At 52.2% G+C, this 27,753-nt stretch overlaps 1 protein-coding gene and 1 pseudogene across 3 annotated transcripts; both read right to left on the bottom strand.

Annotated features, from left to right (window-relative positions):
• Window positions 1-81: 81 nt before the first annotated feature.
• Window positions 82-8,814, bottom strand: LOC150052151 (fructosamine-3-kinase-like; annotated as a pseudogene).
• Window positions 8,815-14,735: 5,921 nt separating this feature from the next.
• LOC150052150 (ketosamine-3-kinase) lies at window positions 14,736-27,574 on the bottom strand. Of its 3 annotated transcripts, none has more exons than XM_090351441.1 (6): window positions 27,366-27,574; window positions 20,727-20,878; window positions 19,821-19,912; window positions 18,436-18,518; window positions 16,325-16,447; window positions 14,736-16,101 (listed from the first exon to the last, which is right to left on the bottom strand). In XM_090351441.1, exons 2-6 carry the CDS (start codon window positions 20,867-20,869, stop codon window positions 15,763-15,765), a joined length of 780 nt encoding a protein of 259 aa, XP_090207567.1. In that variant the 5' UTR covers window positions 20,870-20,878; window positions 27,366-27,574; the 3' UTR covers window positions 14,736-15,762. The 3 variants fall into 3 exon arrangements, with proteins under 3 accessions (XP_090207567.1, XP_090207565.1, XP_090207566.1); XM_090351439.1 differs by lacking the exon at window positions 27,366-27,574 and adding an exon at window positions 23,257-23,429; XM_090351440.1 differs by lacking the exon at window positions 27,366-27,574 and adding an exon at window positions 22,282-22,386.
• Between the last annotated feature and the right edge of the window lie 179 nt (window positions 27,575-27,753).

Below are 27,753 nucleotides of genomic sequence, written 5' to 3'. Positions count from 1 at the left end.
CCCGGGGCCGCAGGCGGACACGGCGAGGCCGGCACAGGCTTTGCTCGGCCGGGCCGAGGCGCTGCCGCCCAGCGGCGCCGGCTACCGGAGCAGCTCCCGCTTGGCGCCCAGGGCCGCGCTCGCTCCGGGAGGCCCGGCCGAAGTGGCTCCGGTGGTGGAGCCGGAGCCGCGTCTCGAAGCCCGGCGCCCGCGGGATCTCCCGGCGGTAGGCCGTGAAGAAGGGCCCGGGAGGCCCGCGTGGCCGGGGAAGGGCCCCGAGCGCAGGGCCGGCTCACCCCGAGGTGGGGTGCCGGGCTGGGGCCTCGCTCCGGGCGGTTTCCGGGAATGACCCGGTGCACCCGGTGCGTGCAGGCCCGGGGAGCGCTCCACCTCCAGGCCAAGCGCCCAGCCCGACCCGGGCAGGGTCACCTGGCTGGCCGGCCGCTTCCTTCCAACGCAGTCGGGCGTCTGCAAAAGCAGCGGTATTCTAGTAACGAACGTCAAGTTGCTTTTCATGGTTTTGCACCTAACTTGGCAAACTCGCGTGGCTCGCCACCGCCTTCGGACCGTGCCACTTACACGACGTGCGTTCGATGCATGCTCATCCTGGATTGAAACCCAGAATGAGACGTAAGTTCGCGCCCGCCAGTCCTCGGTGAGGTTTGGGCTTTGGCAGGGAAGGAGGAACTAGGGTAAAAGTGGGAAAGCATGACAAGGAATGAGGCAAGTGATCATGAAGACCACCACCCAGGAGCCAGAGACCTTTTCCACATGAGGAAAGTAAGTCTCAGGTTGAAGAATATCTGGAGACCTAGAATGGGAAAAGAGCATCAACGTGCACACAACTTGATCACATCTACTTCAGTACCAGTGTTCACCACTCTGGCTACTCTCAGAGGGCTGTTCCGGAGAGAACGCCCTGCTATCTCACCTGTAGCCTAGACCAGAGTTCTAGGGCCTCTCTGGCACCATAGTCCTTCTCAATGAGATCCAGTGGTGCTTGCAGCCCGTGCTGAGTGAAAAAGGTTGGCCAGTCATCCTGCCATTCATTCACCTGAACAATAGAAGAGGCCAGCCACAGAGAGGTTACAAATAGAACCTGGCCAATCCTAGAGCCATCGCTAAAGAGCAAGTTCCACAGATAATCAGGCAAATGAAGAGGTCATTAGAGTCATACATGAGTGTACCCAAGCCCTGGTATGGTGGCCCATGCTCATAATTCTAGTGATCAGGAGGCTGAGATCTGAACATGACAATTTAAAGCCATTCTGGGCAGAAAAATCCAAAAGAATTCAACCTCAAATTACCCAACAAAAATACCAGACTAGAGGCATGGCTCAAGTAGTAGAGTAGCAACTGTGAGCAAAAAAGCAAAGGGGCCAGGAGCGTGGCCTACTGGTGGAGTGCTTACCTAGTGTGCATGAAGACCAGGTTTGATTCCTCAGTACCACATACATAGAAAAAACCAGAAGTGGTGCTGTGGCTCAAGTGGTAGAGCTCTAGCCTTGAGAAAGCTCAAGGACAGTGCACAGGCCCTGAGTTCAAACCCCAGGACTGGTGCCAAAAAAAAAAAAAAAGAAAAATCAATATGCTAAGAGCTGGTTTTATGAGATCAGTAAAACTGATAAACTTCTAGCCAGAATGATCAGATCAAAAATGGAAAAAACAGATTACCAATGCTAAGAACAAAAGAAGCCAGTTGCTGGTAGCTCACACCTATGATCCTAACTAATCAGGAGGCTGAGATCTGAGGATAGCAGTTCAAAGCCGACCTGGGCACTAAAGATCAGCAGATTCTTATCTCCAATTAACCACTAGAAAACGGAAAGTGGGGCTATGGCTCAAGGGTAGGACAGTAGCCTTGAGCTTGAAGAGCTCGGGGACAGCGCCCAGGTCCTAAGTTCAGGCTCCTTAACCGAATAATATTTTAAGGGCCCTGGAAGAGGAGCTGTCCTAGCCTTCTCCGTTCTCTCCCGTGCACACGGCACATGACATTTGCACCACTGTTCTCTCTGCCTGAAATACTGGAATACTGCTCCCCTGATGGCACCATTCCCCTCTCCCTGCAGCCCTGCCCAGAGAGCCTCTCCACACAGGCAGTCCCGTTCACAGATGTCACAGCCTACCCTCTACCTTCACTGGGTCACACACAAGGGTGTGGGGTCAGCACTGGACACCAGGAAATGCCATCAGCTACACAGGGACATCCTCACCTGGGCACTCACCTGAGGGATGAAGCCGCAGAAGGTGACAGTGTGGAAGCCGAACTTGCTCACACACTGGGGCTCAGCACTCTCAGCCCTGTGGCCTGTAAACAGAGCTCCTAGCTTCAGGGAGCTGATCATCTTTTCTGGAATCTGCTTTAAGACAGTTTGCACTTTCTTTCCCCGTTTTATACAGAGCACTTCCTGTAGGTCTTGCTGCACGTGCTAGAACACGGGTGGTCTGGGAGCACATTACACATGCCACCCAATAGCCAACATACAAACTCACTTGGGCTCTGGACAGTCCACTGAACAGGCCACAGGGCTGGGCATGGAAGGGTCTCTAACAAATTCTACTAGCTTACTGGCTTCATCAGGTGTGGTGGCTCACGCCTGTAATCCTAGCTATTCAGGAGGCTGAGATCTGAGGATCAAGGTTCAAAGCCAGCCTGGCAGGAAAGTCCATGAGACTCTTATCTCTAGTTAACCACCAGAAAACCAGAAGTGAGCTGAAGAAGTCAGGGACAGCATCCAGGACTGAAGTTCAAGCCCCATAACCAACATACACAAAAAATGGAGCCAAGTGCTGGAGGCTTACACTTGAAATCCCAGCTGCTCAAGAGGCTGTGATTTAAGCATCACTTTTCAAGCCAGCCTGGGCAAGAAGTTGTGAGACTCTTTTTTTTTTCCCTGAACCTGGGGCTTTATCTCAGGGCCTAGGCCCTGTCCTTGGACTTTCTCAAGGCTAGAGCTCTACCACTTGAGCCACAGCACCACTTTTAGCTTTTGGTACATGTGGTACTTAGGAATCGAATCCAGGGCTTCATGCATGCTAAACAAGCACTCTACCACTAGACCATGCCCCTAGCCTCTTGACTCTTAGCCCCAATTAACAACCAAAGCGAGAAGTGGAGCTGTGGCTCAAACGGAAGAACACTAGTCTTGACTCAAAAAGCCCATGAACAGTGCTCCAACCCTGAGTTCAAGTCCCCAGGACTAGCACAAAGGAAAAAAAATAATAAAAGGCACAATGGGCACTGTGTTCTAGGGTAGCCAGAGTATGGTGTGGATGGTAAGAGTGACAAGGAGAGACTGCACGCACCCACTGTGCTCTCCCTCTCCTTCAAAGTCTCCCTGAGCTTCTGGTTGAAAAGGTGCAAATCTGCCATCTGATCCCCAAGTTTTGATGCCTGGCTGAGGTAAGAAGAAATACAGCCAATTGAAATAGCAATCATAGGACAGTTGAAATGGCAAGTGATAATCCCACCCAGTGTGTTCCACTCTGGTGTTGGCCTGAGAATTTGGCCTAATGGCAGAGTGCTTGCCTAACCTGCGAGAAGACCCAGGTTCCATTCCTTGGCACCACATACACAGAAAAAGCCCAAAGTGTTGCTCTGGCTCAAGTGGTGGAACTCTGACCTTGAGAAAGCCTAAGAACAGTGCTCAGGCCCTGAGTTCAAGCCACAGGACTGGTTTAAAACAAGGTATTCTCCACTAAAAAGTCATAAATGAGTGCTAGGTATGACCCTCCCTTCCCCACAAAATGTAGCATGAAATCAGGAAAAGGGGCCAGGCATGAGAACCACTCAGCCATGCAGCAGACATGGAACACTGGGCACAAAGCATCAAAGAGTGAATGAAGTGAAACCTTAGCTCCTGCTTCTTCAGGAACAAATACAAAAGCAAGAAAGGAGAAATACTGCAATGACAACTGCGTGCTGAGGCTCAAGTAGTCATCCTTCCTTGCTCATAGAATTATGAGGGACTGGACGCCTTCTCTTGAGTTTGCATTTCCCATATTTTACACATGGATATGTAGGAGTCTACATATACTTTGAAAAGAAAATTATGACTGTTGCTGATAAGCCAGCCTTATTCAACCCAAATGTAGCTGTAAAGTACAAAGTGAGGGCTGGGATGTAGCTCAGTGGCAAAGCGCTTGCCTAGCAAGTGCAGTGTCCTGGGTATGACCTCCAGTACCAAAAAAGAAAAGACAAAAACATCGTTTAAAAAAAGAAAGAACAACAACAAAAGAATTTAAATACAAAGGAAGGAAGGCTTGGCTGGAGTAAGAGCACCAGCCCTGAGCAAAAAAACTCAAGAAAGCTGGCGGGGTGGCCCACACCATCGCAGGGAGGCTGAGATCTGAGGATCCGTTGAAAGCTCACTTGGGAAGGAAAGCCTGTGGGGCTCTATCTCCACGTAACCCACAACAAAACGAAAACAGAAGTAGAGCTGAGGCTCAGGGTCAGTGTCTAGGCCGGAGGACTGGCATAAACACAGGCACACTCACCTAGGCACACAGGAACTCTGGTAACTGTGCTGGGTTATGCAGCCAGCTCAGCAGAAGCTGCTCCCTATCTGTCTCTTTCTCTGCGTTCCCTTCAGTCTCTCTCTGTACTCGTGTCTCTGTAGTCATGTCTCTGTAGTCGTGTGTGTGTGTGTGTGTGTGTGTGTGTGTGTGTGGTGTGGATCCCTCTCTCTCTCTCTCTCTCTCTCTCTCTCTCTCTCTCTCTCTCTCCCACACTCACCTGCTCAAGCTCTTTATCTTCAGATACTCCATTACAAAGGCTGCCCCACCTCCTGGCACCTCGATCACCTTCATGGGCTGAGGAACCCGCACCAGGCCATCTCCCCTGCACACATCTTCCGGGCCTGTCCAAACAATGCCGTGAGCCTTGTGGGCTCTGCAGGCTCCAGCTCCAGCAAGAGCCTCTGCCAGCCAGGCTGAGCTGACAGAAGGCAGCTACAAAAATCACAATCCCAGAGCTCTTCAGTTACTGAAAACCCAAAAGGAACGAACACTCAGGTGGTACAAAGAAAGAGGGCCCTTCTAGAGAGGCCAGGGCCAGAGAATGAGGCTAAGTCTGAAGTCCGAGGGGTCTGAGGCTTGCGGGGAGCTAGCTGCAGAGGTGAGGCGGTGCGGTGGGCTTCTGGGAGGGATGCCATGTAGGGGAGTTGAGAGAGAGCTGGGTGAGCTCTGGGGCTGGGCTTGGGTCCTCCAGGAACCTTCCTGCCTCTGAGCAAGGCAGCCACGGGCACCACAGCAAAGTAGCCTGGGTGGGGGTAGAAGTAACTAGGTCAGGGAAAGCAGGCCTGGGAGGTGTCAGGCATGGTTCAAGTCCAGCAGAGCCTGGGGCACCAAAGAAACTCACATCCAGCTTATTCAGGGCCCTCTTATTTCTAGAATATCACCATAACATCCCACTGTAACCTTAGATGAATTCTTCCTTGCTATTTGCCACACCCTTCTTTTAATGGTACTAGAGATGCAACATGATCTTTGCACTCCCCTACCCCCACATACACACAGGGCACTGAACCCAGGCCTGTGTGAGCTAGGCAAGCACTCTACCTCTGAGCTCCACCCCCATACCAAGCTATTTATTAGTAAAGTTTGTAAATACTTCTATCAAAAGGCAGGTTTGCTGGGCACGGTGGCTCACACCTGTAACCCTAGCTACTCAGGAGACTGAGATCTGAGGATCAAGGTTCAAAGCCAGCTCAGGCACTAAAGACCATGAGACTCTTACCTCCAACTAATCACTGGGCTCTGGCTCAAGGGATAGGATGGTGGCCTTAAGCTGAAGAGCTCAGGGACAACGCCCAAGCCCAGAGTTCAACCCCATGACCCACAAAAAAATAAAAAAAGGCAAGTTTAAGAAAATCAAGCTCCTTGGGGCCATGAGTGTGGTCTAGTGGTAGAGTGCTCACCTAGCATGCACAATTCCTCGGTACCACATACATAGAAAAAGCTGGAAGTGGTGCTGTGGCTCAAGTAGTAGAGCTCTTGTCTTGAGAAAGCCCAAGAACAGTGCTCAGGCCCTGAGCTCGAGCCCCAGGACTGGAAAAATCAAGCTTCTGAGCGAAATCAGAGAACCTATCTGTTGCACAGAAAGAGAACTCTACTCTAGCTTTTAATTCAAAACAAGCAGGCCTCCTTGAATAGCCAGCGGGCGCCCAGAGTGGTGAGCTGGGGATCTGGGTGTCATCAGCCAAGTCTGGTGACCCACAGGGCCTCTGCGGCTCTGAGTGTCCATCCAGGCCAGGACATGTCCAGGCTTCACCAGCAGCCTGCCAGTTCTGAGGTCCTATGGCTGGTTGTGGGGCTTGAACTCAGCCTGGGCTCTATCCCTGAGCTCTTCAGTCCAGGCTATACCACCCTACCCTTGAGCCAAGCCCTACTCCCCGTTTTCTAGAGGTTCTTTGGAGATTAGAGTCTCAGTCCTTTTGTGTCCAGGCTGGCTTTGAACCTTGATCCACAGATCTCAGCCTCCTGAGTAGCTGGGATAACAGGGGTGAGCCATGAGCCATGGTGCTGGGCTTCTTTTCTCACTTTTCTTTCTCCTTTCTTTCTTTTCTTTTCTTTTTTTTTTGTTTGTTTGTTTTTTTGCCGGTCCTGGGCTTGGCTCAGGGCCTGGGCTCTGTCCCTGGGCTTCTTTTCTCATTTTTTCTTTTCCTTCTTTTTTTCTTTTTTTTTTTTTTTGTGTTGTTTTTTTGCCAGTCCTGGGCTTGGCTTAGGGCCTGGGCTCTGTCCCTGGGCTTCTTTTCTCATTTTTTTCTTTTTTTTTTGCCAGTCCTGGGCTTGAGCTCAGGGCCTGAGCACTGTCCTTGGATTTTCTCAAGGCTAGAGCTCTACCACTTGAGCCTCAGCACCACTTCCAGCTTTTTTCTATGTATGTGGTACCGAGGAATGGAACCTGAGTCGTCATGCATGCTAGGCAAGCACAGGACCACTAGGCCAAACTCCCAGCCTTTTCTTTTCTTTTCTCTTTTTTTTTTTTTTTTTTTTTGTTGTTGTTCTTTGTTTTTTTTGCCAGTCCTGGGCTCTGTCCTGGGCTTCTTTTCTCTTTTTTTTTTTTTTTTTTTTTGTTGTTGTTGTTTGTTTTTTTTGCCAGTCCTGGGCTCTGTCCTGGGCTTCCTTTTCTCAAGGCTGGCGCTGAGGAGTTGAACCCAGGGCTTCCTCTCCCTCTAAGCCACACTCCCAACCTGGCGTTCCGGTTCTGCTACCATTTTCCATGCTCTACACACACACACACACACACACACACACACACACGTCGTGGTGGGACTTGAGCTGGGGGCATGGATGTCGCCCTGAGCCCTGCTGGGCCCAGCTGTGCACTGGTCTCTAGGGGGGTCTCCCGTGAGCAGCTGGGACCAGGGGCTCCCAGCACTGCTGCCCCCTCCCTCCCCTCCTCCCCCTCCCCCTCCCCCCTCCCCCTCCCCTCTCCCCCCTCCCTCCCCTCCTCTGCCTCCCCCTCCCCATGTCCCTCTTCCCCTTCCTCCTCCCTCCGCCTCCTCCCCTTCCACTCTCTCTCCCACCCTCCTCCCCCTCCCCACCCCTCCCCCGGGCACCCCTCTCCCCACCTGCAGCCTGCAGTTGACCTTGACGAACTCGGGGCCTGGCCCTCGCCGACGTCCCCGGGCCGGGGCTCCCGAAAGCCCGCAGCGCATGGTGGGCAGCTCCGAGCGCAGCAGCTGCTCCACGGGGCGGGAGGGACGGGCGGGGGCGCGGGTGGTGGCGGTGGTGCCATCTCCGTCTCCGCTCCCACCTCCCGCCGGTGCCCGTGGGGGTGGGGCTGCGTGCGCAGATGGGGATTCGGGTGGCAGCGTGGTGCCCTGAGACCGGGCCCCCAAAGGAAACCACCGGGGTAGAGACGCCCGAAATGCAGTGAGGCGGGGAGGTGGGGCCGAGTCCTCGGTCAGGGTTTACAGTCTTCCTAAAGGCAAAAATCACAGGCTTACACCCATCAGGTGGTCGAGTGAGGGAAGGTGGGATTAGGAGCCCCCCAGGCTGGTGGAAGTCCTCACTCAACTGTCAGAGTAGTTTCATGGTTTGGGAAACGAATGCTATACAATGCTATCCGTGCAGTCTAATTTTGACACAGAATAGCTCAGTTCCTGGAGCTTGTGGACACCTGTGTGGACACCTGTGTGGACAAGTTCCTGGTTATTCAGCCTTTGGGTCCTTGGAGATTTTTCGAACTGGAGGGTTTTTTTATTCTTTTATTCTGCTGACTGAAGGGGAATAATTTTGGGTCTGGGGGTAGTTATTTTTCATCTCTACAGCCAGGGCCCCCCCAGGCCTCCCAGACCCCCATCCCCCAGGGCCCCAGACCCCCATCCCCCAGAACCCCATCCCCCCAGGGCCCCAGACTCCCATCCTCCAGACCCCCCATCCCCCCAGGCCTCCCAGACCCCCATCCCCCAGGGCCCCCATCCCCCCAGGCCTCCCAGACCCCCATCCCCCAGGGCCCCCATCCCCCAGACCCCCATCTCTCCAGGGCCCCCATCCCCCAGGCCCCCCATCCCCGCAGGGCCCCCATCCCCCAGAACCCCCATCTCCCCAGGGCCCCCATTCCCCAGACCCCCCATCCCCCAAGGCCCCCATCCCCTCAGGAACCCCACCCCCAGGGCCCCCATCCTCCAGACCCCCCAGATCCCCATCCCCCATCCCCCAGGGCCCCCCACCCCCCAGGACCCCCCTCCCCCCTCTCCCAGCCACCCAGAGGCACTGGAGGCCCCAGATACCCCTGCCAGGAGGTGGGTGCTCACCAGGCTATCACTGTCCAGACAAGGTGGGGTCCTGGCCAGGCCCCAGGGCCTTCTGGGGGCTGTGATAGCACATGGCACGCCCACCACCCAGACAGCCCCTCCACACCCAGGGCTCACAGACACACCGTGCACACATGTACACGTGGGCGCAGCCTAACAAAGTGATCCAAAGTGGATTTCAGCAGAGGTCGGGAGGGCCGCCTTACCACACCCGACTCTGTGACAGCTGCTTATCCAGCCTGGCTAGAGCGTCCTCTAAAAGAAAGGGAAGGGGGGTCCGCAATGGTATCTTTCTGGGCTGGCATGAATGTTGGTGAAGCCCCAGCCGTGCTCCCACCTTCCCGACAAGCAGTGGAAGATGGCAGGCATGGTAACACATGCTCAGTTACTCAGAAGGCGGAAAATCGAGTCCCACAAGTAACACAAGGCAAAAGTGGTAGACCCTATCTGAAAAACAACTGAAAAAAAAAAAAAGACTGGAAGCCTGGCTTAAGTGGTAGAATATTTGCCTCGCAAGAGGCCCCAAGCTCAATTCCTAGAACCAAGGTCTCAGGTCTGCAGTGGGAGGAAAGCCGGCCCACAGGTCCACACTCTGCCTTCCAGTCAGCAGTCCTCAGCTCTGCCCCTCTGGATAAAGTCTAGGGCTCAACATTTCCGTGAGGTCTCACTCAAGAAGTCTGGCGTTCACAGGGACAGCGTCTGGCCCGTGGGAGGTGTGGGCTGTGGGCACTGGTCGTCCCTGGGGTCCTGCCAACGGGACCCACTCAGGCGCTGAGTCCCCTGGACACATTTTAACTTTCACTTGTGGCCCGTGACAGGGTGAATGGAAGGGGGCTCAGCAGTCCCTGGCAAGTAGGAGACACCCTTTGGCGCCTGCACCCCGAGGATGGAGGCTTCCAAAGCAAGCACCTGAAGAGCTGGGGTTCAGGGGAACCAACAGATGCAAAAGACCTCTTCTGACCTGGCTTAAAGCCAGGCACTGCCACTTTCACCTCTTCCAACTGAATGATTCTCTAAAGCCTCGCCAAGGAAGGGGACGTGTTGAGAGAGGGGGTAGGGCCAGTGCAGAAGAAGATAGGATGGTCATCTATGAGGCCAGCTGCCACCTGCCACTCTCCTGTGCCTGTCTCCATTTGAGGCCTGCTCTATTTCACCTGGTGATAACGTGCTCACAACAGGAAAATCTGAGTCTTTATACAGAGAAAAGCTTCTTTGTGCTTGACTGGGGGATTCTGCACCAGTCAGGGGGCTCGTTTGCTCACCAGCTCTTTTGCTGCTGACACAGTTCAAGGATTTTGAGTCTCTCTCTTTTCCGGAGGCCTCTAGCTGGTGACATGCGCCCGCAGGTGGGAGTTATTTTAGTGTCAAAACCCGATCCCACAGCGCCCTTGAAGTTTTCGTCACTCAGTTGGTGATAGTCCATGATTACATGTGAGGGGCATGCAGAGCCATATGGGCCTTTGGGTTTCAATAAGAGGTCAAGAATTGAAGAATAGGGGGCCGGGAGTTTGGCCTAGTGGTTAAAGTGCTTGCCTAGCATGCATGAAGACCCGGGTTCAATTCCTCGGTACCACATACATAGAAAAAAGCCGGAAGTGGTGCTGAGGCTCAAGTGGTAGAGCTCTAGCCTTGAGAAAGTCCAAGGACAGTGCTCAGGCCCTGAGCTCAAGCCCAGGACTGGCAAAAAAAAAAAAAAAAAAGAATTGAAGAATAGGAAGGCCTTGATTTCAGAGCTAACGAGCTTTGTACGGCTCAGCGTCAGGGCAGTTACATGATGAGCTCTTAAAATAGCAGGAGGGTGAATTTTATATATATCCACGACAATGCTATTTGTATACAATGTGTGCCTATCTGAGGTTGAACTTGGCCTGAACGTTTTCCCTGAGCTTTTTCATATAATTTTTATTATAATTAATAGAAGGGTTACAGGCCGGGAGTTTGGCCTAGTGGTTAAAGTGCTTGCCTAGCATGCATGAAGACCCAGGTTCGACTCCTCGGTACCACATACATAGAAAAAAGCCGGAAATGGTGCTGAGGCTCAAGTGGTAGAGCTCTAGCCTTGAGAAAAAACCCAAGGACAGTGCTCAGGCCCTGAGCTCAAGCCCAGGACTGGCAAAAAAAAAAAAAAAAAAAAAAAAAATAGAAGGGTTACATTACATTCGCCAGATGGAAGGTGCATTACTTCACATATATTGATTCCCTTTCTCATGTCTTGGTCCCCATTTCCCCCCCACCCCCACCCTCATCTTGTTTTCCCCTCTTTTCCCTGAGCTTTTGCACTCTACCACTAGAGTCACAACTTTACTTCCAGCTTTTCTTTTTTGTTTCTTTTTTGGTGGTTAATTAGACATGAGAGTCTCAGCTCAGTGCTGGGAATGTGGCTTAGTGGTAGAGTGCTTGTCTAGCATGCATAAAGCCCTGGGTTCGATTCCTCAGTACTACACAGAAAAGGCCAGAAGTGGTGCCATGGCTCAAGTGGTAGAGTGCTTACCATAAGCAAAGGAAGCTCAGGGACAGTGCCCAGGCCTTAAGTTTAAGCCTCAGGACTGGTTAAAAAAAAAAAAAAAGTATCAGCTCAGGCTGGCTTCAAAGCATGATCCTACTATCTCAGCCTTCTGAGTAGCTAGGATTATAGGCATGAGCCACTGGTGCCCAGTGACTATGCCCCAGGACAGGCACAAGAAAAGGGGGTTAGGGATGTAAAAATGGCTAGCATAGGTGAGGACCTAGGCTAAACCCCAGTACAGGGGAAAGAAAAAAAAATAGAGATAGATATATATGCCTCCAAATAAAACCTTCCTTCAGGCTGGGAGTTTAGCCTAGTGGTAGAATGCTTGCCTAGCATGTGCAAAGACCCAGGTTTGATTCCTCAGGTACCACATATCATAGAAAAGGCCAGAAGTGGTTCTGTGGCTCAAGGGATAGAGTGATAGCCTTGAGAAAGCCCAAGGACAGTGCCCTGGAATCTGGCCTACCGGTAGGGTGCTTGCCTAGCATACATGAAGACCCAGATTTGATTTCTCAGTGCCACATACATAGAAAAAGCCAGAAATGGTACTGTGGTTCAAGTGGTAGAGCTCTAGTTTTGAGAGAACCCAAGGATAGTGCCCAGGCCTTGAGTTCAAGACCCAGGACTGACAAAGAAAAAAATAAAAAGGAAAAAAGAAGAAACAATTTGTGTGTATGTATGTGAGTGTCGGTCACGGGGCTTAAACTCAGGGCCTAGGTGCTGTCCCCGAGCTCTTCAGCTCAAGGCCTCTGCCCTGCCCTTGGAGCCACAGCATCCCTTCAGGTTCTCTGGTGGTTAACGGAGATAAGAGTCTGATGGTCTTTAGGGCCCAGGCTGAACAGAGAGCTCAGCCTCCAGGGTGGCTAGGATTACAGGCATGAGCCACTGCGCCCAGTAAAAGAAACAAATTTAAGACTCTTAATTCCAAGTCACCAGAAAAAAGCCGTAAATGAAAACATGGATCAAGTGGTAGAGTGCTAGCCATGAACAGAAGTGGAGAGAGGGAGTGGGAGTGTGGCCTAGGGGTAGAGTGCGTGCCTAGCATGCACAAAGACCTGGTTTGATTCCTTGGGACCACATACATAGAAAAAGCCGGAAGTGGTGCTGTGGCTCAAATGGTAGAGAAAGCCCAAGGACAGTGCTCAAGCCCTGAGTTCAAGTCCCAGGACTGATGAAAAAAAAAGTTGAGAGAGCATCAAGACTTGAGTTCAAGCCGCAGTGATGACACAAATACATACCCCTCCCCTAGAAGAATGGTTCAAATGCTAGTGCTGTGTTAGCAGGTACAATACCCTGGATTTAACCACCAGGAGTGCAAAAGCAAACAGAATTTAAAAAGATTTGAAGATAAGGAAGGCCTGCCATCGGTGTGACAATGCCCTCCCTCCATTCACAGATGGCGTCTCCTGAGCCAGGACACGGCTCCTCTGTTGAGGATAGATCTGCCTCCTGTACCAGTGAGAACCGCGTTGGCCTCCACTCCGATCAAAGTGCCGCTGTGCTGATGAAGGACGACGTGCAGGCCCCCAGCCTGCAGACTTGAGAGGCACGTTGACAGTCTCTGTGCCTGGCGCACCCTAGGCGGATGCTTACAAGGGCGTCTGGCACTGTCCTCAGGCAGCCATCCTGCAAGCACCCACGCAGGATCCTGGTCTTCTCCAAACCCAGCAGAGCCAAAATGCCATACTTATTGTAAGTCTGACCTATGATTCCCCAGCCCAGCCCAGGTATTCACTCACTTGACTACGCGGCTCTAAGCACTGCCAGTTCATGTAAAATATGAATTTGATGTGGAGTCTTGAGTCACAATTCCCAGACACTTGTAGAAGCAGAATAATGTCTGCAGAAGACTCCGAGTCTAGCTCAGCCCAAACCAAAGCCATCTTGGAAACACAACTTGTTAAAACAAATGGGCAGTGAACAGCACAGAGTTGTGCCATAGTCCCCTATTCCTAGGACATGATTATCTGTTTCCCCAGAGTCAGAGCAAGTAAGCGAAAACCTTGGTACAATGGTCCAGAAATTACCAGGTCTAAAGCTCTGATCACAGTAAGTTCCTCAGAGCCAGTCTTCTCTCCCTCTGACTACACTACTCTGTAGGCCTCAGTCCTATTCTGATGTGATCTGTAATACACAAACAAGAAAAAAGAAAAGCTGCATCCACTTGGCTCTGACACGTCCTGTCTCCTCCAGCACTAGTACCTTATCACTTGGAGCCACAACTCCATTCTGGCTCTTTGGCACTTCACTGGAGACAACAGTCACACCGACTTTCCAATCACACCCAGATCTCAGCCTCCAGGTATGAGCCTGTTTTGTGTTCTAAATTGCACAGAGTGAACAAGAATACTGGCTAAATAGCACCCTTAATCAAATATCATCAAGTCTTCAAGGAGTTTGTTTTGTTTTTTTTGCCAGTCATGGGGCTTGAACTCATGGCCTGAGCACTGTCCTTGGACTTTCTCAAGGCTAGAGCTCTACCACTTGAGCCTCAGCACCATTTCTGGCTTTTTTCTATGTATGTGGTACCGAGGAATGAACCCGGGTCTTCGTGCATGCTAGGCAAGCACTTTACCACTAGGCCAAATTCCCGGCCTAGAGTTCCTCTTCTTAATCGGATGCATTTTGTTCTTAAAAAGAAAAAATTTAGGTAGAGTGGTAGAATGCTTGCCTAGCATGCACAAAGATCCGGGTTCAATTCCTCAGTACCACATACATTAAAAAAGCCAGAAGTGGTGCTGTGGCTCAAAGGGTAGAGCTCTAGCCTTGAGAAAACCCAAGGACAGTGCTCAGGCCCTGAGCCCAAGCCCCAGAACTGGCCAAAAAAAAGTGTAGGCTTGGGAGCATGGCTCAAATAGTAGAGCACCTGCCTAGCAAGTACAAGACTCTGAGTTCAAACTCCAGTACTGCTCAAAACACAAAAACAAAACAAAATACACAAACAGGCAGGCACCAGTGGCTCATACCAGTATTCCTAGCTACTCAGGAGGCTGAGACCTAGGGGATTTCATTTCAAAGTTAAGCCTGGCAGAAAGTCCATGGGACTCGGGCTGGGAGTTTGGCCTAGTGGTAGAGTGTTTGCCTAGCATGCACGAAGACCCGGGTTCGATTCCTCATTACCACATACATAGAAAAAGCCGGAAGTGGTGCTGAGACTCAAGTGGTAGAGGTCTAGCCTTGAGAAAGTCCAAGGACAGTGCTCAGGCCATGAGTTCAAGGCCCAGGACTCACAAAAAAAAAAAAAAAAAAAGAAAGTCCATGGGACTTAATCTCCAATTAACCAAAACAGAATGCCAACCTAGTGGGCAGGGCCATAGGAGTAGAAGAAAAAAACAAAACAAAACAGGCTGGTCATGTGGCTCAAGTGGTGGAGAACCAGCCATGAGCAAGAAAACTGAGCATTGACCCTGAGCTCAAGTTCTGGTATCAGCACCAAGAAACAAGCAAACAGGCTGCATCTGTATACTGTCACAGCAATTACAAAATTTCTGAGTAAACAGCTAAAATGTTTAATACGGTCAATGGAAACATACAGGAATACGCATCAGTGAAATCAGAGAACTTAGTACAATGTTCGGATAAAGTGATTTAGTAGCATCCATGTCATTCATAAAAGTTCTTATTCTTACAATACTTAAAGGCTAGAAAACAAAATTATTTCAGTGCTCATTTTGTATGTGTTAAAGGAATGACAACTCATTAGCATTAGCGAGCACTCAAGTTGGGGCTCCTCAGTGAATCCCATTTACCCAGCGCCTGGCAGCGTGGTCAGCCTCAATGCAGCCGCCAGATCCACTCAGCTTGCTCAGCCTGCAGAAGCATCGGGGAGTGAGACACAAAAAGGAATGTGCTTAGGTCAGGAGCATGGCCTAGTGGTAAAGTGCTTGCTAGCATGCACAAAGCCCTGCACTTAATTCCTTGGTACCACATACACAGAAAAAGCCAGAGTGGGGCTGTGGCTCAAGTGGTAGAGCTCTAGCCTTGGAAATGCTCAAGGACAGTGCTCAGGCCCTGAGTTCAAGCCCAAGGACTGATCAAAAAAAAGGACTGTGCTTGATTCTGGAACTGACCATTCTTTTAAATGTTTAATAAGAAGGTCCATACACTCAAGTCTAACCCATCACAAAGCATGGTGGCATCATCTCAGAGACAATGCTGGACATAGGGGCAGGAAGAAGGCGATGGACTGCACACTGGCCCCCCTCTACAGTGCCCACCCTGTCACTCAGTCCTCTACCTTTGAGGTAGAGCATGGCTTCACAGTCTTCTATTTACATGGACAGCCAAGACCCTAACAAGGTGAACCTCAGGGCCTCGGGGCCTTTCCAGAGATTCCCACACTTCACAGGGCTCCAAGCAAAGCCACTGCTTGATCTTCCACAAACCCAGCTACATGGAAAACGGGAAAGGGATTCTGTAGAAACAAGAGGTCCTGACAGTCTGTTTCCAGTGCCCCTGACTTTGAGGCCTTGGCACACTCCTCAAGACACTTCCCTCCAGAGGAACAGCCACTCATTTGGTGAGATTCCTCATGATGTTTAGGGAGGAGCCTCGATAGCCTGACCCAAAATGGTTCCAGTGATTCAGGTAGTGGAAGAGCTGATACAACTTGAGGCGTTTCTCAAATCCAGGGGCCTTGGGGATTTTGCTATGATAGGCAGAATAAAAGGAGCTACCAAAGCCACCAAACATGCCAGCTATTGCCAGCTCATATTCTGAGTGCCCATAGAAAGAAGCTGGATCGAAAATGACGGGCCCAGAAGAATCTTCTGCCACGTTCCCTCCCCAGAGATCGCCATGGAGTAAGGCAGGCACAATCTCCAGGTCACGGAACATATCGGGGATCTTCAGCTGCAGGGAGAAGAACAGAGACTCATCAGAGTGATGGATGCATGCAGAGATGAGTATGTCTCCTAAGCGCTGCCAGCATGCTTGGCTCAGGAAAAGGGACTGGACGCTGACAGCACGGTGCTCAGTCCAGAGCCAGACTCAGAGGCACCATCCTTGCCGTGGCCTCACACTGGGCCACGTGGGAAATATGCTGGCACTGGGCTGCAGCAGGGGCCCTACTCACCTGTAGAACAGACCAGAGCTCCAGGGCTTCCCGGTCCCCAGAGTCCTTCTCCACCATGTCCAGCTGGGGCTGAATGCGCTGCTGAGCATAGAACACAACCCAATCCTTCTGCCAGTCATTCACCTGGGCACATAACAACAAAGGACACAGTTTATCAGGAAATGCCAGAACTGAAGAACTCCTACAAGTACTCAGTCAAGTATCCCAAAGTGGGAAGTGGACAAAGGGAGCTGAGAGGGGGTTAGGTGACCAGGCCCCTCCCAGGGACAGTGGAAGCAGAACCACGCAGATCCACCCGGGAGCCATGCAAGTCTGAGAACAATACTCCCTCTGGAAGTCAGAAACAGAGCTAAATGACTCTCCCCAGCCCCATGGCTCATTTCTGCTGACCTTCCCACAGCAAGTGAGGACCCCTGTCTAGAGAGGGGATGAGAAACGTCGCGTACAACTGTGTGTATGAAGATCCCCAGGACAGGTTGACTAGACCCTGTGTGCATACCATTCGTGAGGGAAGGCACAAGTACAACAGGACATGACCCCAGAAGGCGGAGTGCCCACATGTACGTGCACACACATAGGCACAAAGAAAGGGCAGTGCTGCTGCCACACCTGGGGCAGCAGGACCAGAAAGCACAGCTTAGGACCCCAAGACAGGCTTCCAGACAAGCTCCTAGGACATGTCAGACACTGTGCCCCTGTGCCCGCTGGGGACCCTCTGGAACTCTCTTAACTCCCTACCAAGGCTCCCGAGCAGCCACCTGCCATCCTCTGGAAGCAGTCGTCCCATTCACCCCACAGTAAGCAGAAATCCCCCTCCCCCAGGCGGGGGAGGCTCACACCTGTCATCCCAGCTACTCAAGGTTCAAAGCCAGTCCAAGCACAAAAGGACCTGAGACGCTTATCTCCAGTTAACCTCTAGAAAACGGGAAGTGGACAATGCCCAGGCCCAGGGGTGGGGGCTGGCCTTGAGCTGAAGAGCTCAGGGGCAGGGTCCAGGCCGAGTTCAAGCCCTAAACCCACCAAGCAAAAACAACAACAACAAAAAAACCCAAACAAACAAAAAAAAAACCCATAAACCTGGGCTGGGAGTGTGGCCTAGTGTAGAGTGCTTGCCTGGCATGCATAAAGCCCGAGGTTCCATTCCTCAGTACCACATGCACAGAAAAGGCCAGAAGTAGTGCTATGGCTCAAATGGTAGAGCTCTAGACATGGGCAAAAGAAGCTAAAGGACAGTGCCCAAGCCCTGTGTTCAAGCCCCAGCACCGGCAAAAAAATAAAAGTAATAGAATAAAAAACACACCAAAGGCATAAATCTGCTTTGTGTCAGTGGCCCACACCTGACACCCTACCCAGGAAGTTGAGATGTGACCTTGACACCCTACCCAGGAGGTTGAGATGTGACGAGCACGGTTCAAAGCTCAAGTCCATGAGACACTTTTTTTTTTTTTTTTGGGCCAGTCCCGGGTCTTGAACTCAGGGCCCGGGCACTACTATCCCTGGGCTCTCTCAAGCCCAGCACTCTACCACAGCATCACTTCCAGCTTTTTCTTTTCTTTCTTTCTTTTTTGGCCAGTACTGAGCTTGAACCTTGGGCTTTCTCAAGGCTAGAGCTCTACCACTTGAGCCACAGCACCACTTCTGGCTTTTTTTTTTCTACGTATGTGGTATCAAAGAATTGAACCCAGGTCTTTGTGCATGCTAAGTAAGCACTCTACCACTAGGCCACACTCACAGTCTTCCATGGGACTCTTGTCTCCAATAAACCACCAAAAAGCTGGAAATGGAGTTGTAGCTCAAGTGGAGAGCTCTACCCTTCAGCAAAAAAGCTCCGGAACAGCTGGGCGCGGTGGCTCACACCTGTTATCCTAACTACTCAGGAGGCTGAGATCTGAGGATCAAAGTTCAAATTCAGCCTCGACACAAAAGGACCTGAGGACTCAACTCAGGGCCTTGCACTTGCCAGGCAAGCCCTCTTCCACTGAGCTAAATCTCCAACCCCTCATGGTACATTTTCTCACCTGAGAGGAGCGAGCCACCAGGGTCTGGCCTTTCTTTTGCTCTGTCTGAACAACAGATGTGACTGTGACATGGAATCAATGGCTGTCACTCACCTGGGGAAGATAGCCACAACAGGTCACCACATCAAATCCAAACTGGTCCACAAAGAGCCGTTCCGCCTGCCCTCCTCCTTTCCCTAGCACACCAAAAGGAAAAGAAAAAATCATTAATTGGTTTTCTTTCACCAGGAGACCCCGGTGTTCCCATTCCTGGAGCTCAGAGGCACTGAAGCCTGGCCTCAGCCGGGCTGTGGTGGGGACACCCAGCGACAGAAACAAGCCCTAGGGAAGGGCGCTGGGACTCCAAGGGCAGGGGCAGCCTTGAACTGAAGAGCTCAGGGACAGCGCCCAGGCCCAGCGTTCAAGCCCCACAATCCAACAAGAACAAAACAACCACAGAAAAAACCACTAACCCTGAGGTTACTCAGAACAGAGGCTCCTCCAACAGACTTAAGGACTAAGGATGCAGCTCTCCCCAAAGTAATACTGGAGCTTCCATTGGGTGGGGCAGGGAGGGGAGAGCTAACAGAGGGGAAAAAAAAGACAACCCCTTAATCCATAAAGAAAGAACAATTCTCCTGGGCACCGTGGCTCACGCCTGTAATCCTAGCTGCTCAGGAGGCTGAGATCTGAGGATCGTGGTTTGATCGAAGCCAGCCCAGGCAGGAAAGACCACGAGACTCTTATCTCCAATTAGCCACTCAAAACCAGAAAAGGTGCTGTGGCTCAAGTGGTAGAGCGCTAGCCTTGAGCTCAGGGACAGCACCCGGACCCAGTGTTCAAGCCCCACAGACGTGACTGACATGACCTACACAGAGTCATTTTGACATACTTTGAAATGGTTTCAATCTTGTATAGTTGTTCAAACTCAAAGAAAGTCCCAACAGCAAACTCTCTGTGGTTTGGAAGTCTGATGAGGACTTTAAGTGAACCCTTAAAGGAACAGAAGCTTGGCTCGGGACCACGAGCTGACGGGATTGGCCAGTACATTTTCATTCAGTGGATTCTGGGTTGCCCGCTTTCTGTCAGCTAGTCAGTCCAGCAGAGTCAGCACAGAGGCTACATGAGGATTATCAATGGTGAGAATTGAAAACACTGGAAAATTCCCACAGAGCTAACAACACAGTAAGCTCTAGATAGGTCAGACATGAGGGCTGACTTTCCAAGTCACAGGAATGGAACCAGAAGGTATGGTTCAAGTGACAGCACCCTAGCTGTGAGCAAAAGTGCCCAGTCTCTAGAATGTTATGAAGTTTCAAGTCCAGTGATCATTTCCTGTCTTCCAAGTACTTTTACAACACATGAATCAGATCCATGGTGTTCACTGAACTGCTTTAGGACATCCTGGCATCAAAACAGCTCTGACCATCACATCACCAAACACACACAGCCGTGTGTCCTCCTCCAGGGAGGGCCTCCCAGGGTCCGTCCGGCCTTACCCACAGTGCCAGCCTCCTTCAGGAGTCTCTCCCCAAGCTTCTTGTTCTCCAGGTGTAGATCTGCAAGTTGGCCTCCAAGTTTAGCAGCATGACTATAAAACCAAAAGACAACAGATGACACACACACACACACACACACAGAAGTCTGCATGAAAAGTCTCAGGGAACATAAAGTTTGTGAAACATTTTCAGGACAGTCCATTCTTCACCAAGAGAGAGAATAAGGACTCTGGTTACTTGACATTTTCTCCAGCCCCTCGTCTTCTGTTAGTGTTCTTTAGAGATCCCTCTCCTCCGCCTCTGGCTAGCAGCGAGTACATGCCACTCATTCTTCAGAGCCCAAGACATATGGAGTCACAGGCTCTCCAAACTACACTCTCTTTTTTTTGCCAGTCCTGGGCTTGAACTCAGGGCCTGAGCTCAAAGTCCTTGGGCTTTCTCAAAGCTAGAGCTCTACCACTTGAGCCACAGCACCACTTCCAGCCTTTTTTCTAAGTAGGTGGTAGTGAGGAATTGAACCCAGGGCTTCGTGCATGCTAGACAGGCACTCTCCCCTAGGCCATGCTCCAGGCCCCTAAACTACACTCTTTAAAAGCCCACCCTCGCCACTCAGGATACTGACAGTGGAGGATCATGGTTCAAACCCAACCTGGGCAGGAAAGTCTACGACATGCTTATCTCTAATTAGCCACCAAAAGACGTAGAGTAGAGCTGCGGATCAAGTAATAGAGAACTAGCCTGGAGCAAAAGAAAGTTCATGGACAGTGTCCAAGCCCTGGGTTCAAGCCTCAGGACCAGAACAACAACAAAACGTGCCCCCAGGTACAAGCTTCAGGAATAAAAGGACCACACAGAAGAAAAAGGAAGTCTTTGCACTTAACCAAAGGGGACTCTGTCAAAACAAACCTGCTGAGAGACCGCATGTCCAAATGCTCCATCACTAGCATACTCCCGCCTCCCGGGGCGTCGAGGACCTGGATGGGTTTGGGTACTTTGACTGTGTCTGTTTTCAGAATGGCAGTCAAACTTGCCATCTCACCTTCAAACATTCTTCTGGCCTGTAAGAGAAGTAACAGAAGAGAAGGAAGAAGAGGGAAGGGGGGGAGTTATCTCTGGCACTCAAATGTCCAACCACGGCTGAGGTAAACTGAGGATTCAAAGAATGTTTGCGAAGCTACTTTTCAGTAGAATGGGCTGTTAAGTGCTGGAGGTTACACAGGAAGAAGCAGGCTTGCATCTCCTAGAACTGAATCATATATATTTTAAATTTTATTTATATATTTTTGCCAGTCCTGGGACTTGAACTCAGAGCCCAGGTGCTGTCTCTGAGCTTCTTTGTGTACTCTACCACTTGAGCCACAGAACCACTTCCAGCTTTTTCTGAGTAGTTTATTGGAGATAAGAGTCTCATGGACTTGCACTGGGAAGGTGGCCTAGTGGTAGAATGCTTGCCTGTGGGGGAACCCTGCTGCTTACTATTTGCCCCTTGGCAGGAAAGCATGGAGTAGGAGCCAGAGGGTGCCGGGCCCCACCCACCTGGAGCAAGTGGGGCATGTCTCAGGACACCATTGGCTGACGGTTGTCCCTATTTGATGACGTGGCAGCGCCCGCTCAATCTGTATTTAGCGAGCACGTTTTGTGGAATAAAGTAGATCTGGTCTCCGGGGTCTGTGTTACTCGTGGGCTCCGTCGCCATCTTACCCACCACGTGGATGTCAAGAAGGACGACTACACTCACCTATCTTTGTACAAAGCCCTGGGTTCAGTTTCTCAGCACCACATACCCACATTCCAGAAAAAGCTGGAAGTGGTGCTGTGGCTCAAGTGGTAGAGTGCTAGCCTTGAGAAACCCCAATGATAGTGCCCAGGCCCTAAGTTCAAGCCCCAGAAGTGGAAAAAAAAAGGGGGGTGTGTGTCTCATGGGCTTTCCTGCCTCGGCTGCCTTTGAACTGTGATTCTCAGATCTCAGCCTCTTTTTTTTGCCAGTCGTGGGCTGGAGGTCAGGGCCTGAGCATTGTCTGTGGACTTAGAGCTCTACCACTTGAGCCTCAGCACCATTTCTGGCTTTTTTCTATGTATGTGGTACCGAGGAATCGAACCCGGGTCTTCGTGCATGCTAGGCAAGCACGCTACCACTAGACCAAACTCCTGGCCCCGATCTCAGCCTCTTGAGTAGCTGGAATTACAGGGCAAGAGCTACTGGCACTCAGCTTGGACCATACTTCTAGGCTGTAGTTGAATCCAGACCCTGCAGTGAGAAGAAAGCAGAAGGCTACTAATATTCTTCTTAGTGCTTTGCGCACTGAGACTGTCCATATGAGTTATCTCTCTCTTACCATCTTCAGATAATACTTCAACTACAATGCCATTCCACAGACAGATGACTTAGCCTCAGATGTAAGGAACCTGGCTGGAGTCACTTGCACCTAAATGGAAAACCAGGTTCTATGGCATTTCCTACCTAGTAGTGGAAACCATCTCACCAACACCACCATTTCTATCTTGATGATAGTCTGTTCTTCTGAACCAAGAGATGGTGTTCAAGCCTGTAATCCCAGCACCTGTGAAGCTGAGGCAGAAGGATGGAGAGTTCAAGGCTTGCCTGGGCTACATAAAATAAGCCAAGCGGTGCTATGGGCTTGTCATCCTAGCCACTCAGGAGGCTGAGATCTGAGCATCAAGGTTCAAAGCCAGTCTGAGCACAAAAGGACCTGAGACTCTTATCTCAAATTAACGTCTAGAAAAAAAACGGGGAGTGGGTCTTGGCTCCAGGGTAGGGTGATAGCCTTGAGCTGTCTTCAGCTCTGGCTCAGGGACAGCACCCAGGCCAAGTTCAAGCCCCATGACCCACCAAATAAATGAATAAATAAAAGCAGGCTAGGCGTGTGGCCTAGTGGTATTGTACTCCCCTCGTATGCACAAAGCTCTGGGTTCAATTCCTCAGACAGACACGGAAAAAGCTGGAAGTGGCGCTGTGGCTCAAGTGGTAGAGCACTCGCCTTGAGCAAGAAGTGTCCGAGGACAGAGCCCAGGCTCCGGGGCCGAGCCCAGGACTGGCAGAGCAAACACACACACGAATGCTGACGATGAAAGCTCGGAGGGCTGGAGGCGGAGTCTCCGCGGGGAAGGCCCGGCACCCGAGCCCGCCCGACCTGCGACCTGCGACCTGCGGGGCGGCGGCGCCGCGCGGCCGGGCTCGAGGCTGGGCGCCCGCCTGCCTTCCTCGGGGCCGTGTGGAAACGTTCAGAGCGCAAAACGGGTGCGAGGGCGACTCAACCGTCCAACTTCCGAAGAGCTCCGTCTAGGCGCCTCCCGTCCTGTCCTCCGGAGAGGCGCGGAGCCCCGGCGCTGCGGCGGCCCGCCGGGAAGGCCGAGCCTGGGCGCTCCCCGCGGAGGCCCGCGTCCGGCCCGGCCCGGGGCCTGGGCCCGCCCCTACCTCCGCCTTGGAGTTCATCTTCACAAACACGCGTCCTCGGTCCGTGTCGTAACTCTGGCCCTGGTTAATGCACCCGCCTCCCGAGTGACCCGTGGCCTTGACCGAGCCGCAGCCCAACTCCCGCCGCAGCAGCTCCTCCATGTTCCCGCCGGGGCCTTCCGAGCGCCCGGCACTCGGCGGCGCCGGCTGGGCGGGGCCGACGCCAGCGCAGACGGAGATTGGGTGATGGCCGGAGGGGGCGGGACCCTGACGCGGAGATCCACGCAGGGATTGGGCGAGGATCTGCCAGTCAGCGGCGGGCCCGCTGGGGAATCGTGAGACGCGTGGGGCGGGGCCCCAGAGGAACGGGATCCCGGATTGGGCAGTCGGCGATGGGGCGGGGCGAGGGTGCGGGGCAACGCCCTGAGACGCGTGAGGTGACCCCGGGAGCGCAGACGTGCGTACCCCACACTAAGTAGACTGGATGGACGGTCCTGCCTAAAAGAATAAGCAAAAGTGACTGCGGGAGGCGGTGGCTCATTCCGTTCATCGAGGCTGCGGTCTGGAGATCACATTTGGAAGCCAGAAGGACAGGAAAGTCTGTCAGACTCTTACCTCCTAGTAGCTACGGAAAGATGCTCGGGGCATGGGTGGGCGTGGCGTGGCGGCGAGGGGCGGGGCCCGGCAGCGAGGGGGCGGGGCAGCGAGGGCGGGCCAGCGAGGGCGGGCGTGGTGGGGCGTGGCGCCGGTGGGCGTGGCGGGGCAGCCAGGGCGGGGCCAGCGGGGGCGGGGCGGGACCAGCGAGGGCGGGGCCAGAGGTGGGCGGGGTCGAGGAAGCCCCACCGCAGGTGGGAAGGTTCCTCCCCGCGCTCCTGGCTGCCGCACTTCTGGGGCGTCCACAGGTGTCTAGGATTTCCTTCTGCAGCAGAAGGGCGCCTGGAGCGAGGCTGTGAGCCGGGTGATCACTAGCTGCTGCGCCCCGCATGCGCCGCTGCGCCCGTGGCCCGCTGGACAGCAGAGCGTGGTGCGGGTGCCTGGTGTCGAGAGGGCGCAGGGGAGCCCAGGTGCTCGTTCTCACCCGGTACAGGAGCACAGTGCCGGCCACGGGCTGGGATGACAGTGTCATCACCTGGAGCGATCCCTTGGCACGGGAATCTTCTCCCCCGCACTGACACTGTGCTCAAACCCTAGGCCTGGGAGTGCGCCACCAAACCACTGCCTTTACAAACAAGGCGCCGCCCGCGTCTCCAAGATGCTCAGGCTCAGCTAAACACATGGTTACTGTAAGATGCAGAACTCCACTCCTGTGTACATACATAAGACAAAAATGCACATAATTCCTAGTATCTTACATACAACAGCACTGATGATGAGTGGATAAACAATGTGGTACTTACATACACAGAAGTTTTATAAAGATAGGATAACCCATGAGAACATTATTCTAAATAAGATCTGCCAGATACAACAGGAAAAATATTGTATGGCTCTGCTTTGTAGCAGCTTCCTAGAACAAGCATTTCCATGAAGAGGAAAGCAGAATGGGTGCTGCCAAAAGCTAAGGAAGTGAGCATGTGGAGCTTGTGTTCAATGGACAGTTCGGTCTGGGAAGGCGGGAAGGTTCCAGGTGGTGGCAATGGCTGCCCATTAACGTGACTGACTTATTACCACTGCACTTAGAATGGCTAAAGTAACATTCAGGAGGCATATATTATGCTACAACTGAAAATTAAAAACAAAAAATATGTAAAAACCAAGCTGGAAGCCAGGAGTTGGTTTCATGCCTGTAATCCTAGTTACTCAGGAGGCTGAGATCTGAGGATAACAATTCAAAGCCAGCCCAGATAGGAAAGTTAATAAGATTATCTCCAATTAACCGCCCAAAATGGAGCTGTGGCTCAAGTGGAAGAGCACTAGCCCTGAGTAAAACAGCTCAAGAACAGAGTCCACATGCACATGCACATTGTGTCAAGCAGAGATTTAATACAAAAGCTGGTGTTGCCTTATTGAAACCCAGTGTTGGAGAAGTTCATACAAGAGCTGTTCTAGATCACTGTTCTAGATCAAACTGATATGTGCTGAGAAGAAACTGTTTTATTTTTCTTTTTTCTTTTGCAGGGTGGTGGTGCAGAGGACGGTCATGGGACTTGAACTCTGGGGTCTGGGCATGTCTCTGAGTTCTTCCGCTCAAGGCTACCGCCCCTACCCCTGGAGCCACAGCGCTACTTCCCCTTTTCTAGTGATTAACTGGAGATAGGAGTCTCTCATTCTTGAGTGCCCAGGCTGGCTTTGAACCGCAATCATCAAATCTCAGACTCCTGAGTAGTTAGGATTACAGGTGTGAGCCACTGCACCCAGCTTTCTTTTTCTTTTTTTTGCCAATCCTGGGGCTGGAACTCAGGGCACTGTCCCAAGGCTAGTGCTCTACCGCTTGAGCCACAGCATCACTTCCAGCTATGTATGTGGTACTGAGGAATTGAACCATGCCAGGTGAGCACTCTACCACTAGGCCAAACTCCTGGCCCAGAAACATTTTTTCTGATTGGGGCCGATAAGCATCATTTTCTCTAACTTAGGAAAGAAGTAATAGATCTTGTATAAGGTAAAAATACTGTCTTTCAATGATCTTTATCATTGAGAGGATTACGTGCTTGCACACACACACACACACACACACATTCCTGCTTCCTGGTGTTTATTATCCCAGTAGCTGGTGCTCAGCAATGGGGTCTCCTATTCCCCAAGGAGCTGCGATAGGCCAGCACCCCTGTCTGCATTCAGGGGAAGGTAGGCACAAAGGGATTTGGGCCATCTTTAAGGGCAGCCTGATCACCTTCCCTGAGTCTGCTCCTTCTGGAGCCTCCAGTAACTGCTCTGTAGCAGAGTAGTGCCCTGTAACATGCAAGAGAATCCTGAGCAGGATAAATGGGAAAGCACCTGGGAAGACGTTCCACCAGAAGTGAGCACTCTGGTCATAACCACTAACCCTGACGCCCAGAACCGTATACCACCTGGTAAAATCTTGTTCTCAAACAGTCGGGATTAAAAGCAAATGCTTTAGATTTCATTCTGATTATGATCGACCCTCAGATCTCAGCCTTCTGAGTAGCTAGGATTACAGGTGTGAGTTACTGATGCCCGGCCCAAATGATCCTACTTTTATCTTGCTTTTCAGGTGGTAGTTGCCATCCTCTAACTTGGAGGTAACTTCCACTAGATGATGATGACTGTGGGGAAGGGAGAAAGTAGCCTGATGTTCCCCCATTCCCTTTCTAGGAAGTAGTCTGGCATTGTTCTACAGCCCATACAGGGAACGGCTAAGCAAGCTGACCTCCAGGTTGTTGGTCATAATTCCCTGGGTTTGCTGAGGACTTTCTGATTCCCACCCTCCCTGTGTTCTGGTGACACAGAACATGAGGCAAGTAGAAGGAAATGTTCTACTTTAACTCATTAGTGTCAAGTAATTCAGCATGGGATAGCATGCTGAGACCAAGAAAGAGTAAGACAGGAAGAGAAATAATCCCAGTGTTTCCAGATTTGGGGGTGTGGAGGTGGGAACAAAATTCCACCCCTCCCCATGGTTCACCCTTCCCTCTTCCAAATCTTTGCTAATGGCAGAGTTTCCCATATCACCTGAGCATCGGTGAGCTGCTCTGAGACCAAGTATGTACCACTTGGCCTGCCAGATCTTTCCTAGAGCTGCTTCACTGGCCATTAAGTAACTGATCAATAACCAAACCCAGGTAAACATGTAAGCAAGAACCAATCCATAACCAGTCCCAGGTCCACATGTGCACAGTCCATAGCCAGTCCCAGGTTCACATACACGCAGTTCATAGCCAGTGCCAGGTTCACAGGCGCACACAATCCATAGCAGTCCCAGGTCCACGTGCACACAATCCATAGCAGTCCCAGGTCCACAGGCACACGGTCCATAGCAGTCCCAGGTCCACACGTACACAATCCATAGCCAGTCCCAGGTCCACAGGCACACGGTCCATAGCAGTCCCAGGTCCACACGTACACAATCCATAGCCAGTCCCAGGTCCACGCGCGCATGGTCCATAGCCAGTCCCAGGTCCACGCGCGCACGGTCCATAGCCAGTCCAGGTCAGGCTGTGCACACGTACCGATCGATAACCAGTCCCAGGTCAGCATGTGCCCACGCAGACTGAGCCTTTGCACGGGCACAGGTAAACCGCCGCACACGCCCGCAGACCTCGCGCAGAGCAGGCACACGGCACGTGCCCTCGCCCACGGGGCTCTCGCGTCACGCTCCCGGAGTCCTCCGAGGGCTGCCGGCCGGCTGGGTCCTGCGCACCTCGCGGCTGGGCCAGCCGTCGCCGCGCCCACCCGGCCCGGAGCGCCCGGCCCGGAGCGCCGCCCGCCACCCCCTCCCTCCACGTCCACCACGGCACCGCCGCGCGGCACGCTGGAGTGTAAACACCCGGCACCGCCCCCCCAGCTCCCGCCTCTCCTCCCCATAGGCTGAATGAGAAGAGCTCCGCCCCCAGCTCG

This window comes from Megascapheus bottae, chromosome 17 (assembly GCF_031878675.1).
Source record: "Megascapheus bottae isolate mThoBot1 chromosome 17, mThoBot2.hap1, whole genome shotgun sequence".
NCBI lineage: Eukaryota > Metazoa > Chordata > Mammalia > Rodentia > Geomyidae > Megascapheus > Megascapheus bottae.
The sequence above is the reverse complement of the archived record's forward strand: the minus strand, read 5'-3'. Positions and strand labels throughout refer to the sequence as shown.

Excerpts from the sequence above, each read along its gene's own strand:
- LOC150052150 (XM_090351439.1), bottom strand. The coding sequence starts at position 23,397 with ATGGAGGAGCTGCTGCGGCGGGAGTTGGGCTGCGGCTCGGTCAAGGCC. Across the intron at positions 16,448-18,435 it reads GTTGTGGCTATCTTCCCCAG|GTGAATGACTGGCAGAAGGA; the intron begins GTGAGTGACAGC and ends TTATGTGCCCAG. Across the intron at positions 16,102-16,324 it reads AGCTCTGGTCTGTTCTACAG|CTGAAGATCCCCGATATGTT; the intron begins GTGAGTAGGGCC and ends TTCTCCCTGCAG.